The sequence below is a fragment of the Centroberyx gerrardi genome, chromosome 6, assembly GCF_048128805.1.
Source record: "Centroberyx gerrardi isolate f3 chromosome 6, fCenGer3.hap1.cur.20231027, whole genome shotgun sequence".
In the NCBI taxonomy this organism is placed as follows: Eukaryota; Metazoa; Chordata; class Actinopteri; order Beryciformes; family Berycidae; genus Centroberyx; species Centroberyx gerrardi.
This window is the reverse complement of record NC_136002.1, coordinates 23,578,021-23,594,911: the sequence shown is the minus strand read 5'-3', so window position 1 is coordinate 23,594,911 and position 16,891 is coordinate 23,578,021. Positions and strand designations below refer to the sequence as shown.

The window sequence follows — 16,891 nt, the reverse complement described above, 5'->3', positions numbered from 1 at the left end:
GCTGTCCACAGTCTGCCAAGCATCCTCTTAATACAAAATAAACACAGTGCTGAACTCTCAAGATTTCAATTATGAAAAAACTCCTTGAGCTAAAAGCAACAGTTCATCCCGGCATACAAAATAACCACAACCACAAATTCATTTTGGAAAAAAAAAAACTTTTACTTGAAATATCAATATTTTCTCAGAAAGTATAAATAATGATTTTAGGATTGATTTCAATTTTATACAAAAATAATACATTAGGAGGAAAAAAAAAATCATGTCCTGTCACACAAGTATGAGTGCCCTCTGATCAGATGGCAGTAGATGTGTCTATAACAGTCACAAACCAACCAACATAATAATAACAATGTAATGACCTAATATTGAACAGGAGACTGGATCTGCCACATTTATGATATGCAGGGGTTTCGCTTCCGTTTGCAAACTATAGGACAACCGAGCGTGACTAGTTTGTCTCATAAAAGCACTGACAGTTAAAGTGAAAAGAAAACAGCAAAAAGTTTGGTCCCCATCTCAAACCTTCCCATCAATGTCCAGGTAAACTGGAATTGCAAGTGTCTAATACTGTTTGCGTGGGTGTCTGACCCACCGCCACCGCTCCTCTCCCCAACATTTCTCAATCTCCGTGGATTCCTGTATGATTAGCATGGCTGCTGTCACAACACGCTGCTCTTTCATCTCTCTCTCCTTCACAAATTACTGGACTACACAATCACTGTTTTGTTTCTGAATACTTGTCAATGTTTTCATTATACCCCAAGAGGTGGGGGGGGGGGGGTGATTTATGATGAGGAGTATTATCAACATTTATCCTATTTGGTATGTCTTCACATTGTGACAGAAAATGGGAGAGGGAAGGGAGGGTGAGTCCCATTCCTGAAATTCACCTGAGCCCATGTGCAAACAACAGTCAGAGGTTTCCAAAGAAGGGAAGGGCCACTCCGAGGCTGGGACGTGAAACTGTGGCTGGATTTTAAGGCACACACATTTATAGTGTGTGAGTCAGTCTTCCCTCAAGGCAGACTTTATAGATTTATAGATATGGCAGGCCTCGCTTTTCAGAAGTGAAGCTTTGGACATGGCGACAAATAGAAGCTGTACCTACACTCACTACACTTAAACTCCTATCCTTTGGCATATTTGTCGGTCACCCACAGCTTTTGTGTTATGTCGCAGGCAGCTTTATCAATAGCAACTATATATAATCGTTGGTGACTTCACTGATAGCGCATATTAATTTCCAGTCTCACGTGTGTGGAGTACGTTTCAGAATCCAGTTATACAAAGCATTGTACACTCTATAGACACATTGCATAGTCCTTCAAAGTTTTTCAAGATTGTCAAAATCTTTCGATCACAGTATACACATTGAACAGCTCAAAGCGATGAAATCCTTCAGACTCTAAAAAGGCGCTCATCATCCATCTGCACTAATACCAGCACAGTAAACTGAATGTGAAAGAATAACATGGAAGACTCCTTTTAAACAGAATGTGAAATAGCTAATGCATCTACAAAATCAATACAGGTTTTTCAGGACAGGGTTATTATGATTGTCACACAGTTCTGCTTATGTGCAAGGCTATTGATAATACACTGCAGCCTGGTGGTGAGGGTCATTATTTGTGTGGCCGCGGAAAGCAGAGATTATTCTGCTGAATGGCATCCAGGAACTTGGTACGAGGGAATCGCCTTCATGGAGTCCTTCATAGAGTCCGTCAGCCTTCATAGAGGCTGATCATTGTCTCTGCTGGTTTCACTGTACCTTCATATTCCCACTTCAAATCACAGTATAATATAAATTGTCCCAGGACCTTCATTCCAATCCCATAAGCCACATTCGCCGCTCCATTTGTTTTTGTTCCTTAGTTAATGTCACAAATGGGATGACTGTCTCTTAACGTATGTACATTTTTGAAAGGGACAGGAAAAATTGAATACTGTTTTCAAAGATTGTGGTTTGAAAAAGACAACAAAAAAAAAATCATACATCCTTGTTGATCATTTGTGTGTGACAGAGGAAAATCCAGTCTCCTCACTTTCAGGTGTGTAGTCATGAAAATCTGCAGTGAGTTTGCTTGCTTCGTTCCCCCTCTCTCATTTCGCTTGCTGCTGCTGCCCTCCGCCGCCACTCTTCATTTGTTGACTGACTCATCGTCCAGCGCGCCGTTGCCAGTTATTAAGAGTTGTCACGGTTACCACGGTGAGAGGGTGGAAAAATGTGCTCCGGTTGCCGGGCACCGAGGAAGTCAGGTGTACGCTCTCACCAAGCTTGAAGAGGACACTGTAAAGAGAGAGGGGGAGAGAGAGAGAGAGGACCAAATGTCAGATAAAGTAGGCCTATGTTACACAAAACAATACATAAAAATCTGCCCGGTAACCCAGGTATATAATGTGCATCATTTCCTAGGTTTCCTCAGAGTGAATTGACAAATGAAACCCCTACAGTGCTTTGCAAATACGTCGCCCCTGCACCTTCATGTGCCACACCTGACCAAATAAATTCCTCATCCCTCTTCTGCTGACTCTGAAAAGCCTTGTCTCCATTGAAATGGTATTTTGTGAGATTGTTTGTGGAATTTATTTTTTTTGTCCTTTCTCTGCAGGGGTGGAGACAGTTGACCCTGCCGTGACCCTACGGCCAGCAAACAGCCTTACCTGATAAAGGTGACCTGCGGCTAAGAGCTCAGTCATTAGACACTGGGCTCTAAGTAGAGGTGGGTTTTAAACAGTCTCGGGTGTAATGGGGGTGGGTGGGGGGTTCTCGGTAAACAAAGGGCGTTATAAAGCCTGAGCGTGTCGGTCGTGTCATGAGAAGAACCCGCAGCCCTCTCTGTGCACTGCCCCGTCCAAATAAAGTCCTGATAAGGAACTACCTGGGAGAGCCTGCTGGCTAATTGCTCTCTAAATACTGGGTTTGTGAAATGCCACAGGATAAAGTGGTGGCAATACCACGGGGACGGTGAAGTGTGCAAGTTATGCCTATTTCAAAGCCTCCGAGAGGTTAAAACCGCTCAAAGAGATGTGTTCCTGACTTCCTTACTAAACAGAGTATATCGCTGTTGTCGTGTGAAAACCTTGTAACTCCAGTTTTGGTGATTTTCATGTTTTAAATTGAAGAATTACATGGTCTTCTATGGGGTTGAACAAATTTGGGCCCTTTGGGCTGATGAAATGCTTTCAAAACCCCATTGGATAAACTCTAAGATGCATGGTGATCAATCTGACCTGATCTAAAGAGACTGTTTTTCTTAGTTCCTGAAAAATTGACTTTGTGGAGATACAAGGTTTTCATCCGACAGTGACGATACTCCACACTCGGAGCTATCGTCCCATCAACCCATCAGTCTGTCAGCAGCGGCGCGGCAGTACGAGCGCTCGGCCCCAGCGTGGGAAATTGAGCGTGTGAAAGCACCGTGGACAACATTTCAGGCTAGAGCGATCACCGAGAGCAGGGAGAAGTAGGAAAGAGGAAGAGATGTAATTACTGAAAAACTCCACCCCCCCACCCTATCTCCAACCTCACCGTAACATGGAGGAAAGTAGCAGGACACGAGCCTGGAGAACTTTGATTAACAGTGGGGCTCATTTCCTGATGGTAGAGGCGGGCTTAGCCACGCAGAGGTAACTCTCACCAGGGAGAGGAAAGTGAAAGGAGGAACATTAATCAGCGGCCGTTCAGGCTGAGGGCACAGGTGATTGATTGGACGGCCCTTTCAGAGGAAATAGGAATTCTGAGGAGTGTACTATCTACATATCCGTCTGGCCTGTTAGTTTGGATTCCTCCACCAACGAAAGCATTTGAACTGCATAAGGTCAAACCCAGTATCACATCGCACACAAGCTTTGAAAAGTGAGATGCACATTAATGAGTTTGTGGCTAAGACTTGTCTTGAAACAATTTGATTGTGTGCGATATTGATGATTTTACGCAGTGCATTTGAACTATTAACTGTGACTGAACTAAGAAAATAGTATTTACCCAGGAGAGACCCCCGAGTTGCACCATCTTGTTTACAGGAGCATCCTAATGTGACAGGGATTAAACAAGTCAACACACAATCATAACACACACACACTCCTGCCTGTCCTAGTCTAGCTCCTGCTGTTAGTGTGTGCTCAGATTGTTGTTGTTTCTCTTGATCAGAATAGAATGGGGCTGAGGATGTGAGGGTGATTTTTGTACATTAGTAGACAATGAGTGAACTGATCAATATATAAAATGTTACTTCTCGTGTTACTTCTCATGTGATATTTGCTAAAGAGCCAGTACACAGTAAACTCAGCATTACAAATAAAACCGTAAGCATGTTGAAGAAATACCTCAAATGTGGTGCACGCTAAGTTCTATATCTCATGCAAAAACCTCCATAATGACATCAATTTGGACTAAAAACCCAACGTGACATGCAGAGAGACACAGGGACAAGAGGGGGGTCTAACTGTGGCCTGTGTGGTGTGATGTTGTGCTGTGCTGTGTGGGCTGAAGACTGACCGGCTTGCTGGAGGACATGGAGCTGAGGGTGCTGATGCTGTTGGCGTCTGTGACCACCATGGCTGAGGGGAAACGTGACGGGTGGGAATATTGCGGGGGCTCCTGCTTGTGAGGATACACTGCAAAGGAAAGCAAAACAGAGGATTAGAATTCCACAATTGTAAACTTAAAAAAACTGACCTCATTTCAAGGTTGATATCAGTTTTAAAGCTGTATAAGGTAACTGTTTACTTTGGAGGCTTCAAATGCCAGTGAGACGTAACTGTTTGAAAAATTTGAGAAGAAATGAGTAGAGTAGAAATCTTGCCTAGTGAAGCTTCCACTAATATACACAATACACAACTGGTCTCATTAATTTACAAAGACTAGTGTGCAAACAAGAAGACAGGAGGAATAGTATGTTACTGACTGTGTGAGTGTGTGACAGTGGCCATGAAGGGCTGCTGGCTCATGTGGCTGGGCGACTGCTGCATCAGGCTCTGCTGGTGCGGGCTGTGGAGCTGCTGGGAGAACTGCACCGGCTGCAGCGCTGCCAGGCTGCCGGCCACACTGTTGATCACTGGCACCGTTTGGGACTGCGACGTGTTCAGACCTAGCGAGGCACAATGGGACTTCAGTGACTTTGGAGCAAAGGAAAGACTAAATTGTGATAGTAAGAGAAAGCGTGAGCAGTATAGATTTAATGACTGTCCCCCCTTTCTGTGTTTGGCGATAACGAGGGATGGGAGACTTACTCTGTGCTATAGCCATGACTCCAGAAAGAGGCATGATGAGGTTCTGTGTCTGCTGATGTGTGTGATGGGAGCTGTGGATGTTGGTCAGCGTGCTCACAGGAGGAAGCCCTCCGCCCGAACCTGAAATCTGGAGAAAATACAGAAAATTGCAATACCGTTTTGTGCCTGTAATATCTCAGTTGTGAGAGCTTGAGTGTCTGTTATGTAAATTCACATAATTCATTTTCAAAGTGAAACAGATGTTGTCAACAGGCAAGAGAGATAAATGTTGACTTAAGTTCTGTTGCTTTTGTGTGACGCTGTGCTTGTGTAACTCTACTTATATACAGCACACAAGCAAATACTGATAAGGAACAAAAGGTGAAGAAAGAAAACATATGAAAAAATGTCAGCATGGAAGTGTGTGTGTGTGTGTGTGTCTGTGTGTGCGTGCATATGGGCATGCTGCTGTGAAAAGAACATGCACTTGCAGTACAGTATACTTGCATCTTTGTACATGTGCCTATGTGTGTGCATTTGGAAGAATAATAACTTGCATAAAACAACATGGCCCAACATGGAGTATAATGGCTGTTTAGAGCAGGATCCTCCCACTCCAGCGGGGCTGCGTCTATTTGACTAGGCTGCCAGCTGCACTGAGGGGAGGGACCAGGCAGACACTCATCTGCAGATAAGAAACTGTCGGCTCTGACCTGCTGCACACTACACTGCCTGCCGCTCTGTGGTCATTTGACCTCACACTGGCCGAAAAGGGAGAAGCATTATGAATTTCCAGGGAAATTAGCGCACAATACTGAGGATGATATATGAGTTCCATGATTTTGCATTGTATGGCAATTTCATTTTCGTCTGATGAACAATATTGTAGTTTGACTGCAGTTTGACACACATTGTATATCAAAAATGCTGTTGCACCAGTATTCAAAAGCTATGAGTCCACGTACAGGTTTCGTTTTCGCTGATCAAATATTGGACCAGGGCAGAGGGGAGAAACTCATTCCCTCCTCTGAAGTAGAAAAAAAAGCATTGGGCATAATCAAATGCTGGCGTCATTCCTCTGGCAGAACAAGCAGCACTCCACCTGTGGCTTCTCTTTGCCGGGCATTTAATCAATAAGAGCAGAATGTTTCTTTGTCAGGTTTATTGGCTGAACAATGAACATGCCTGGTTCACTCTGGTGAAGGCTGTGTGCTAGTCCAGCCATGGCCTGCCACCCCGTCTCCACCTTCCAAACAGAGCAGCACAATGTGCTAATTGTTGGCTCTTGCCAGTGGGTCTCTGGGAGAGGAGGTTCAGGAACCTGCTTTGTACGTTTATGCTAAACGCTGGCCGGGTCTTATCTAATCTGAGGCCAAGAGGGCCCAGGTGTGTTCACTCACCATCTTGGCGTCAGGTGACAGCAGACTGTGGCTGGGGTCCAATCCGCCCGGAGACACCTGCTGTAGCACCGACTGGCTGGTCGCCATAGCGTTGCTACCGTGGTGACTGATGGTCGTGGAGGAGCTGACCTCACCGGGTCCCTGGCTGTACCGCACTGAGGAGGAGAGAGAGAGAGAGAAAGAGAGAGAGAAAGAGCGAGCATGTTAGTTTCAGTCTTTCTCCTTGGTTTACAACATCAGAGTCATACAAGTCATAGTTATATAGGGCAGAGAGATAGCAGCCTGGGCCTCGCTCTGCGGCTAGCGGTGCCACCATCGCTCCAGCCAACCACACTCACCTGCTCTTTGACTCAGACTGGGGAGAACAGAGCAAATAAACACACTGACCCCTCTGCTGCCGCTATCTGCGTAGCTCAGCCAAGGCCACTCACTGTGTACACGCACCCACAACAGCAGCCCCTCAAAACTCCCATCTGACTTTCTGAACTCATGCGTACCCAATGTCCAAACAACGACACTGAAGAGGTATCGTTACGTTACGTCTATAATCATGTCAGTATGAATTATCATATTTTCACCGGACTCTCTGAAAATGAAGTTGTTGTGTTGTTTTAGTGCCATCACATAATCCCGTGTCTAGACTACTTGTTGTCTCTCACTGGGGGCCAAAGGAATGCTTGCCCCCCTCCCCAAATCAAATGCCTGTTTGCCGATGCTGGCCCCCTCTGATACCAACAGAGTAAACATTACACAATTACAAGCAATGTCAAACACATTCTTATCCTGTGGTCTCAGCCTCACACAGGGAGAGCGTCCCTCCCACAGCGGGTGCTCTGAGAGGCCGTATGTGACAGTGTAGAGACAGACTCTGTTTGCACTCAGATCTCCGATCTTCCCAAAGCCCTCTGTCCCTGACCCAGGTGTGACAGACCGAACGCCCCGTCAAAGTCAGTCACAGACAAGACAGGACACACTGATACAAACAACCATTCAAGATAAAAGAGGGAGAGGCAATGCTTCATCCGCCACAAAACTGACACCAAATGTAACCAATGACAGGGTAATGTTTAAACAGGAAACAGTGTTTTTGTTGCTGCTGAAAATCTAAAATTGTGGTTCAGGTGTGTCAGGAAAAAAAAATGTCACGTCAAATGGGGAAAATATTGCATGTTGCTCTTGCTTAAACGCCACTGGAGATTTAACAAAAACGGATCTACATATTTCAAATCATATATCATATATTGCTCAAACCTTTGTTCTTTTTACTGTGCACTGCTTTTACAAGTCACAAGGAAGCAATCATCTTGCGGCAGACACAGGACATGTAATTACTGTCACAGAGATGTCTGAAGCCAAGACACCGGGCCGTATTTCATCCCCTAAGTACTTGCCCTCAATTTTGTCCGGCCTACAAGACGACCATAGACTTCATATTGTCTTCAGCAACATACTAGCAACCCCACAACACTCCACCATGCCTTGTAAACACCGCTGCAGAACAATAAAGCACTCCATTGGACTCATGACCCCCATTGCCACACAATGGCAGAGGACTCATAAACAGGCAGTTATCTCGGAGCTGGGCAACCTCTTAAAGTGTCAGGGGGAGAAGGATGCTATTCAGGCCAGGTTTGTTTCTTTGTGTCCAGCAGTAATTCTAGCAGCGGGGAACCTGCATGTTAAGCAAGGAGGGTTTCCGCCAGCTACTACACAGAGTCTGGGTATCTAGAAAACCAGTGGCTGCTGTTCCCACTGGTTTTCTACAGATCCATCTGAAGGATCCCCAAGTTGAGCCTAACTTCTTCCATTACTAGACACACTCAGACTATTATATCTGGACTATTATATTTATTCGCATCAATTATTCCTTAAAGTCTTCGTAGGGAAGATCCTGGAAAACTAAAAACTGCTCAACGCATGTATAGATCATCGCATAGCCGCCTTGCGAAGAAGGGTGAGTGCCTATGATGAAATGCACTCAAGTCTGGTGAGATTTTTTCTTCGAGAGCAGGGGGAGGGCGAGAACTTCAGAAGGGGAGTGGTAGCAAGGAGCTGCAGCAGGTTTAAAAGGCTCGAGCTCCCTGTGTGACCCATGTAATATCAAAGCCTGCCTCCCCAACCCCAGGCAGTGCTCATTGTAGTGCCGGTGCATATGACAGACCTCCTGGGTCTCTGCAGGACGTAGCCGCTCTTTGTGGCTCTCTGGGGCACACAGACCAGTGGAAAGTGCAGACCTAGGCCATCCTTTCTGTATGTTCCCCTGCTCCCAGCTAGCCTGAGGTGACAGAGAGCAACTCAGCCCACGGACGATCCCCCCTGCCACTGTGTCTGATCTGGAACTTCTGAGTCTGCTGGTTTTCTACTGCTGAGAATATAACAGCTCAGCTTATACAGCGCTGACTTCATTTTTTGGTGCTTTTGTTAAAAACATTCAACAGCTGTCAAATGATCTTTGCTTTGAATTATTTTTGGATAAGAATTAATGGTATTTTATCTCAGCTAATGTTCGTAAGCATACAGTCAAATCCTATACTTTACTCAAGATATTTCTGAAACTTTTTAACTACCTTAATTGAGATTCACACACCAGCGTAAAAATGCCCTAAATAAGACAAATTACTTCATTACCTCAGTAAACACAATATTAACAGTGAGTAAATATTACATTAGAAAGCACAGGTGCATGTTCACATATGCGTGATAACAAAAAAAGAAAACCACAGGTTATACTGTTTGACTGTCTATCCAGTTGTGACCAACCAACCAATGGACCAAAACAGAATCAATAAAAACTCCCAAAGTGAGGGTTTTTCTTTGATCTGACCCAGCAGTGACCTCTCTCATATAACGGAAGGTGTGGCGATGGTTTAAGGAGGGGGTTACTAGCTTTCTCTGTAGGCGAGGAAGGGGTCATCAGTCCTGTCTGGCCAGAAAAGAACCAATACCCCAGTGGACAGCTCCTGCTGCTCCAGGTCTGCGCTCAGCCTCAGCAACTATACTAATGCCCATAAAGGTGAGGGGGAGGCTTTAAAATCGCTCCTCCTTAAGGCCCAGCAGAGATAAATGAACCTAGGTTACAGTCACTGCAGTCTTCTAATACACCGCAGACAATGGGACCCCCTGCCAAGGCGGGGTATAGAGAGTAGAAGTCACAGGAGCCCCTTATCAAAGGCCTGGGAGATGTAGTAGCAAAGGATTTTAATTGTCCATTAAGCATGCATAATACAGGCCGTGCCCTAGCAACGCAATGAGATGTCCTGCTGGGATATTATTGTCAGGCCAGGGGCTGACACTGAAAAACAGCTGATGCTGTCGGCAGGACGCCAGCAGGACGCCTTGTAAGCAGCCAACGAAGGGCTTGGGGGAGCAAAGTGCCTTCCGCCGCTGACCCTTCCCTTCTGCCTCTCCGGCCGAGAGCCTATAGCTGACCCCTCCGCCTCTGCAACCTGAGGTCAACGCCTGGTCAGGTGTTCTGGGTAAAAAACCTCAAGCAAACAGACAATCCACAAGTGAGACCAGTTTATCCAAAGGTAAAAGAGCAAGCCAAGGCAAACAGTTTGTTTTCCCTTCAAAGCTCACCTCATGTTCTAACACGAGAGGACAACAATAGGCTTTGATTGAGTCTCTCAAATCACAGTTTTATAGAGGGTGAGTGATGGCACGGAGGATAATGCTCTGTCAAGCCTATCAGCTTTGTTTTTATGTTATATACACCAGGTAGACTCAGTCAATACCCAATTACACTGAATGCAAACAACATGTAGGGGTGAAATGGTCAAAGCAATAATACTTAGCATTTCCTTGTTTTGGCAACTCTCTGAACGGAGTCATTAGCAACCTGTGTGGGAGGAGGAAATGTGGAGATTGCGGTGTTACGTCGAGGCGGTGTGGATGTGTCTGTCCCCCTCCCTGACCCTGGCCTGACCCTGGCCTGTCACAGGATTGCTGCCCTTTGTGCCACGCTTCTCCATGCTGACTTTGGAGTGGAGATTGCAGGTACAATGCGGATTGTTCTCAGTGTGTTTTCAAAGATCAGAATAACAATGGCATTTGCTCAGCTCACTCACTCACGCTCATTGATCACTTGTCCCCTCTCTCTCTGCCTCTCTGATCTCATCAACTGGGTTTCTCTCCTTGTTTTCAAGTATTTCTCGGTGAAGAAAAAAAGAATCATATACTCCTTCTAACTATTGCTGCCGTAGAATTTATAGGATATGTATAAAACCAAAAAAATATTTAGGAGTAAAAACTAGAGCACAGAGCTGAATTGCAATGAATGCCAGTTGCAATGTATGGTTTGAATTTTCTGTGTAACTGTGCATCCATGTTGGTTTGCAGTTGGTGAAATGGCAATCATGTGGCTTAGTTGTGTTCCTTTTTATTGTTATTGGCTGTGTCAGCATCCTTAAAATTGATCTTGGTTTCTCGTTTTATGATTATCCTTTGACTAATGCAATATTTTAGCAAAACAAACTAAAATCAACCAGTCATCATCATGTATGGCATGTGACGCTGCACCGCATGTGAAGTGACACTACCTGGCATCTTACTAGGAGGTGATGCGCTGGTCTGCGGGTGGTGCGGGGAGCTGTGCGACAGCAGAGGGTTGATGCTGTGGGTCGGGGTGGTGTAGGCGTCCATCGCCAACTTCTGCCTGAAGGCCTCCTCCTTGCGCCGGTTGGCAAACCAGTTGTAGACGCGCACCTCGGTGACCAGGTTGGAGCCGAGGCCGTGGGCTTTAGAGGGGGACACGCCTCTCTGAAGACACTCGGCTCTGCAGGACAGAGAAGGAAACAGTGTCAGCAATGCAAGAGATGAATAAGGCAACAAATAGGGTTAATATTGTTTAGGTGAATGATACAGTTTAGCCTGTAGAATTTCTCTAAGAAGGTATAGCAAGTGAGTTTCAGATGTGGTCACGTTCTTCATTTCTGAGGAGTAAATTCCTGTTGTTTTTTTTTCACACCTACCTGTTGCACTCCTCCACCAAAGCTTCCCTCTCCTCTTTGCTGGGGTTCTTCTGCCTTTCGTAGGCCTGGTAGAGGATTTGTTGGGACGCGGGCCCCCATTTGAAACGGTTACGTCTCATTTTCTTGCAGGAGGGTTCAGTGCCAACCTCCTCGCCGGGCTGCCCCATGCCCTGACCAGACGGGTTGAACTCTGGGAAAAAAAACACCGGATCCTGATTGCCTTTGTCTGTCATATTGCTGCCAGAACCTTGCACTGCCTGGTTGAACTCTGAAAAATAAGAAGAGGTACATTTTGATAAAAGTCAAATCACTTTTACTGAAAAAACACAGAAGGAAAAGACAGATTTATAAAAAGAGAAGTTACGAAGGCAGATAAAAGTGGTGCTTTCATCAATAAATGGTAGCAGGTTTTTATTCAAAATGAGACCTTTAATGGAATAAGATGAAATGCAATCACAAAACAGGGAAGGGATTGTAGCCTGCATTTTTGTTGCATGAGGGACTTTAAAAATGAGCAAATAGGATGACAAATGTTCAAGTTGTGGAGGCAAATGACAAGGAAGTGTCACATCCAAATCGATATCCCCACAGGCTGGACGCCCAGGCAGAGGGCCGTGCCGCTGCCAAAACACATTACAGGCCAATGCCAAGCTGTGAGAAACTCAAATATTAACTTACGTCTGAGAATTTCCCGCTGTTTCCTGACATACCAGGTGTAGAGGGCCGCTCGCTTCTGCGTTTTCATGGGCGTGCCTTTGTTGAGGTGCTGGGAGAGGTGAGACTGGTTCAGCCCCGTTATGTCCACCACCTCCCGTTGGGGAATGTTGTGCTGCTGCATGTAACCTTTGATCATGCGGGCAGCGCGCCACGGATCCTCACTGGGTTCAGATAAAAAACACAGCAGAAAACAGGAGTCATTTCACAACTGTGCTGTGTGCTACAGAGGGGAAGTAGTGGAGGGTAAACCTCAACTTTTTTAGGCTGACGTAAATCTTTTTTTGACAAATTCAAACTTTACATCATAGAAACTGATGTGAGTTATATGAAGAAAGGGTGTTTTGAGGGGGGGAATTGCATGAATTCATGTTTTTCTGAAAATATAATTGATTTTTGTTTATATTTGTGGTTGTTCCCTTATGACAAACTGGAGGTCATAGTTTACCCATCTTTTTATTTACCACTACACCCCTGAATAGTGGTATATAATGATCATACACCCAGCCACTCATGGACTTGCTCCCTTTGGCTTCCCTGTTTTGCAAGGCCTCAAGTTTAAAGGGGCTGTAAGGATAATAAGGACCCTCACAGACAACCCGTTTATCATTGTAGTCCATTCAATAGGCTGTAAATACTTTCAAAGGTTAGTTCAAGTGACTTCATTGAAGTTGAGAAACTTTGACTTAGTATTTGTCGCCTAAACTTCTGAATTCAGCCTGAAAACAATTACATTTGTTCAATTTTGCAGTTGGCTGCTGCCGTCAGAATCTAAAATCTAAATATATAGGCTACTACCCCGCCGTTTATGATACTGTGTGTTAGCTAATAGCCTACTTTATCTAATAAGTCGCCAAAAGTTTAAACCTAGTTGAAAACACCCGATAATAATTACAAAACTGAAAAACATGACAGGTTTTCTGATGCGGCATTTGGTAAACCGAGAGTTTGGTAATTGGAGCAAAAACGTCTATGCCATAAAATAGCCTGTGTTATATTTAAGATGCAATTAAAATAAAATAAAAGGTTTTTCCCGTGCTAAGAATTTTATAATTCATGTTCTTTGACTGTTCATCAAAAAATACAATTTAAGGCCTAATTAATGAACCACGACTGCATGTCATTGAAACGCCTTGAAAAACATTCGCCTCTGAACTAATGAGAATTTATCTCGATGAAAAGCAGAATCCAATGAGAAATAATTTTGATTTTCTTTATTTAATTGCATATAGGGATGGCGCCCGAAATACAAAGATATTGAGTCCATTTGAAGTATTAAAAACACTCTGCTCAGCTCTAAGCATTAGCCTCCTTAACATTATTTACTAGGCCTAATTTTACCAGTGGGATGAAAAAAGACGGAGGTAAAATTGACACTTACCCTATAATCAGAGATTAGCAGCCCCACTGACATCGGTAATTATGGCAAATCTACACACGTCTGTTTGTTTTGGAGAATGTGGAGGCCTACATCTAAGTCTGTGGGTTAAGTGGGAGATGTTAGTTTATAACTTTTGACAATGAATAACCAGATCTCCATTCACTCTAATCACACGCCACTGTGTATCTTTCAGTTGATGATTTATAGAATAAAATTAATAATAACTTAACTACACGTGGGTTAGTTTTGATATTCTTCCGGTCTTGTTGCTATAGCCTATAATTTTAGTTTCACACTGGACTAAATGGTTTTAGAGGATACAATTAAAATTAAATGGATTAGACCTAATGCCCATCTATGGTTTCTTTCTGTTGATAGGCTCACTGATAATCAAGGGGAAAATAAATAAATTAAACGGTTTCTTTAAACCTATCATCAATAAACAAATTGTTAGGATTTAATAATATAAATACGTATTATTATTATTATTATTATTATTATTATTATTATTAGCCTCTTATTATTATATTATCATTAGCCTATTATTATTATTTTCATAGGTGGTGAAACTTAAAAATAAATAATTTATTTTTTATCCTAAAGCCTCAACAAAAAGGTAGGCCTACTTTGATTGACTTTCTCCTCATGTATAGCCCACTGCTGGATTTTTATCGTTGCGAGTATAGTTCATAATAAATAGATCTAGGTTCAGCTGATATTTTGCTAAGGTAAAGAAATAATAATCCATGTGGATAATTAGTAACCAGAATGTGAAAACGAAGCAGTGGCGGGTTATTTCAAAATTGTAAACAAAGAGAAATAAAGACATGAGGTGTAGCCCTAGTATTTCGATTTTTTTTTTAAATAATTATAGGCTAACTTTGAATAGGCCAGAACTTTTAGTCAAGAGCATGTAAAGCGCGCTACAATAAATGAGACCATATGGACACTTCTCCTTGTTTTACCATTTCATGTTCAGTCTACTGCGATTTTAGCCTGTTTTACCTCAGTTTTTGGCTTCATAAAAGTCAGACATAATGACGGGATGACGGCTGAAACTTACGCCAACATGCGGTCCACCTCGGCTCTCTGCTCGGCGGCCTCCTCCGTGTTCAGCGACTGCAGCTCCTTCAGTATCGGCGGGGTGTCAAAGTCGTCCCCGTCCTCGGAGCCCTCGTCCCCGGACAGCTTGCCCTTGCTGTGCCCGTTGGTGAGCGTGTGAAAGACGGGCTTTGAATCCGAATCGCTCCCGTTCATTTTAGCGCCCGGGGGCGGCGGAGACATCTGCAGGTTCTCCAGTTTTACTCCAAAGCCGGCCGGGCTGGGGTCCATATCATCCAGGGCCTGGATCAAAACATCTTTGGTAACTCCTGAGTCCAACAAGGCGCTGAGAAGTTCCTGCTGCAGGGAGGTCAGCTTGGATACCATTTTAGAGAACATTAAAAAAACATGTAGGCCTGTCTGTGAGTGTGTGCGTGTGTGTGTGTGTGTGTGTGCTGGAATAAAGGGAAGGGGGAGGATGATAAAAAAAAAAAGGGAAATAAAAAAGTTCCTTTCTTGCTCTCTGGTCCGGTGTTGAGGAGAGTTTGTGGCTCCTGACACCTGCTCGGAGAGGCTGCTTCACTTCCCTGTTGAGGGGAGGATGGAGCTAATTTGCCATGATGCTTTCCCAGCGCAGGGGAATATAAAACATGGTAATTAGTGGGCCGGCTGATGGGGGCCTTTATGCAAATCTCTGAGAATAAGGCCCGCTCTGGCTGAGGGAGACATGTGTTTACACTGCAGCACTGTTGCTTTTATTGGCTCCTCTTATCAGCAAAACTTTCATGGACTTTGGACCCTGTTGTATATGCCATAAAGACTTTCAAGACAGAGCAGCTCCGCATATTTCCATGGCTATCAAATTGCCACGATAATGGCTTTATTCTAATAGTTTTTGATTACGAAAGTTATTATTATTAGTCTATTAGTAGGTCTAGTAGGCTATTAGTAGTAGCATTATTTCTTTATTTATATTTTTTTGTTTCTTTCTTTCTTTCTTTCTTTCTTTCTTTCTTTGTGTAGGCTACTTATTATTATAATCATTATTATTATTATAATTATTAATAATAATTATATGACTATTATTTTTATTTTTATTTTTATTATTATTATTGTTGTTGTTGTTGTTGTTGCTACCATCATCAATTCAGCTCTTTGTTTCCTTTTCTGTCGCCTAATCTAATTAGTATTAGCCAAATATGTGTTATGAAACTCATGTTATGAAGCCAGATATAACTGTGTCTATTTTAACTTTTACATGCTAATTGGGGTAAATGTAACCTAACCTATATCAGGCATCTATTTTCATGTATGCCGATTTTTTTTTTTTGACTTTCGCTGAATGACAAGTATCTAGCATCTAGGAAATAATGAAAATATCAAGATAATCTATAATAATCCCCCCCCCCCCCCCCCCCCCCCGAAATAATCTATCTTCAAAATGTAGTACATACTTACTTACATAGTACAACTTACAAAACTAACTTACAGCTACACCCTCAAGATTTATTTATTTAGGTCAATATTCCGCACATAGAAAGCTGAGTAAAGGTGAGTTTAGGTGGGTTTACCCTCCACTATACTGAACATCCCTGACGCACAAGCGTCAAACCAGCAGGTGCAGCAAAATGTTTCAGCTGCTCATTCGTCGTCCTCTGACTTTAAAAAGCGAAACAAGCCCAGTCGTATAAGTAAGTAAACTTACAAATAAGGTCCCTTCTGTGCACATGTATGGTCGCCTACAGCAAAATGTTTGGCCAATTATTGGTCAGATGTGTAAACTTCCAGTGTAGTATCAATGTGGTTGATCATTAGTAATAGGCAGCCCTAAACTTATTGGTACTACGGCCCGTATTCATGAGCGATGCAGTAAAACTTTCATAACTGATGTTGTCAGTAGGCCTATAGGTCTATATAAGATTTATAACCCTGATCCTTGCGAAATAGAACAATAATAACATAGTAATATAACTTATATAAGGATATTATACAAATACCACCCATACGAACTAAAAAAAAGTCCTAATTGGAATATTATAGTGGTATCATAGGAGATCTAAAACACCATAAAGTACAATGAGGTCATTATAAATTCACTATTGAGTGTCAGAGACGCACGAAGTCCCGATAGGAATATTATAGGATTATTCTAATGATTTGATTACAGTGAT

At 43.3% G+C, this 16,891-nt stretch overlaps 1 protein-coding gene across 1 annotated transcript; it reads right to left on the bottom strand.

Moving 5' to 3' along the window:
• Positions 1 to 2,269: 2,269 nt before the first annotated feature.
• hnf1ba (HNF1 homeobox Ba) lies at positions 2,270 to 15,119 on the bottom strand. Its single transcript, XM_071914648.2, has 10 exons — positions 14,743 to 15,119; positions 12,263 to 12,462; positions 11,585 to 11,852; positions 11,165 to 11,388; positions 6,615 to 6,769; positions 5,236 to 5,362; positions 4,911 to 5,093; positions 4,502 to 4,620; positions 3,989 to 4,033; positions 2,270 to 2,290 (listed from the first exon to the last, which is right to left on the bottom strand). The coding sequence occupies exons 1-10, from the start codon at positions 15,117 to 15,119 to the stop codon at positions 2,270 to 2,272; spliced, it is 1,719 nt and encodes a 572-aa protein (XP_071770749.1).
• Between the last annotated feature and the right edge of the window lie 1,772 nt (positions 15,120 to 16,891).

Coding starts and splice junctions, on each gene's coding strand:
- hnf1ba (XM_071914648.2), bottom strand. CDS start 15,119: ATGTTCTCTAAAATGGTATCCAAGCTGACCTCCCTGCAGCAGGAACTT. Junction 5,363..6,614: donor TGTCACCTGACGCCAAGATG/GTGAGTGAACAC, acceptor TATTTTCTCCAG/ATTTCAGGTTCGGGCGGAGG. Junction 2,291..3,988: donor AACTCGGGGGTCTCTCCTGG/GTAAATACTATT, acceptor CTCTCTTTACAG/TGTCCTCTTCAAGCTTGGTG.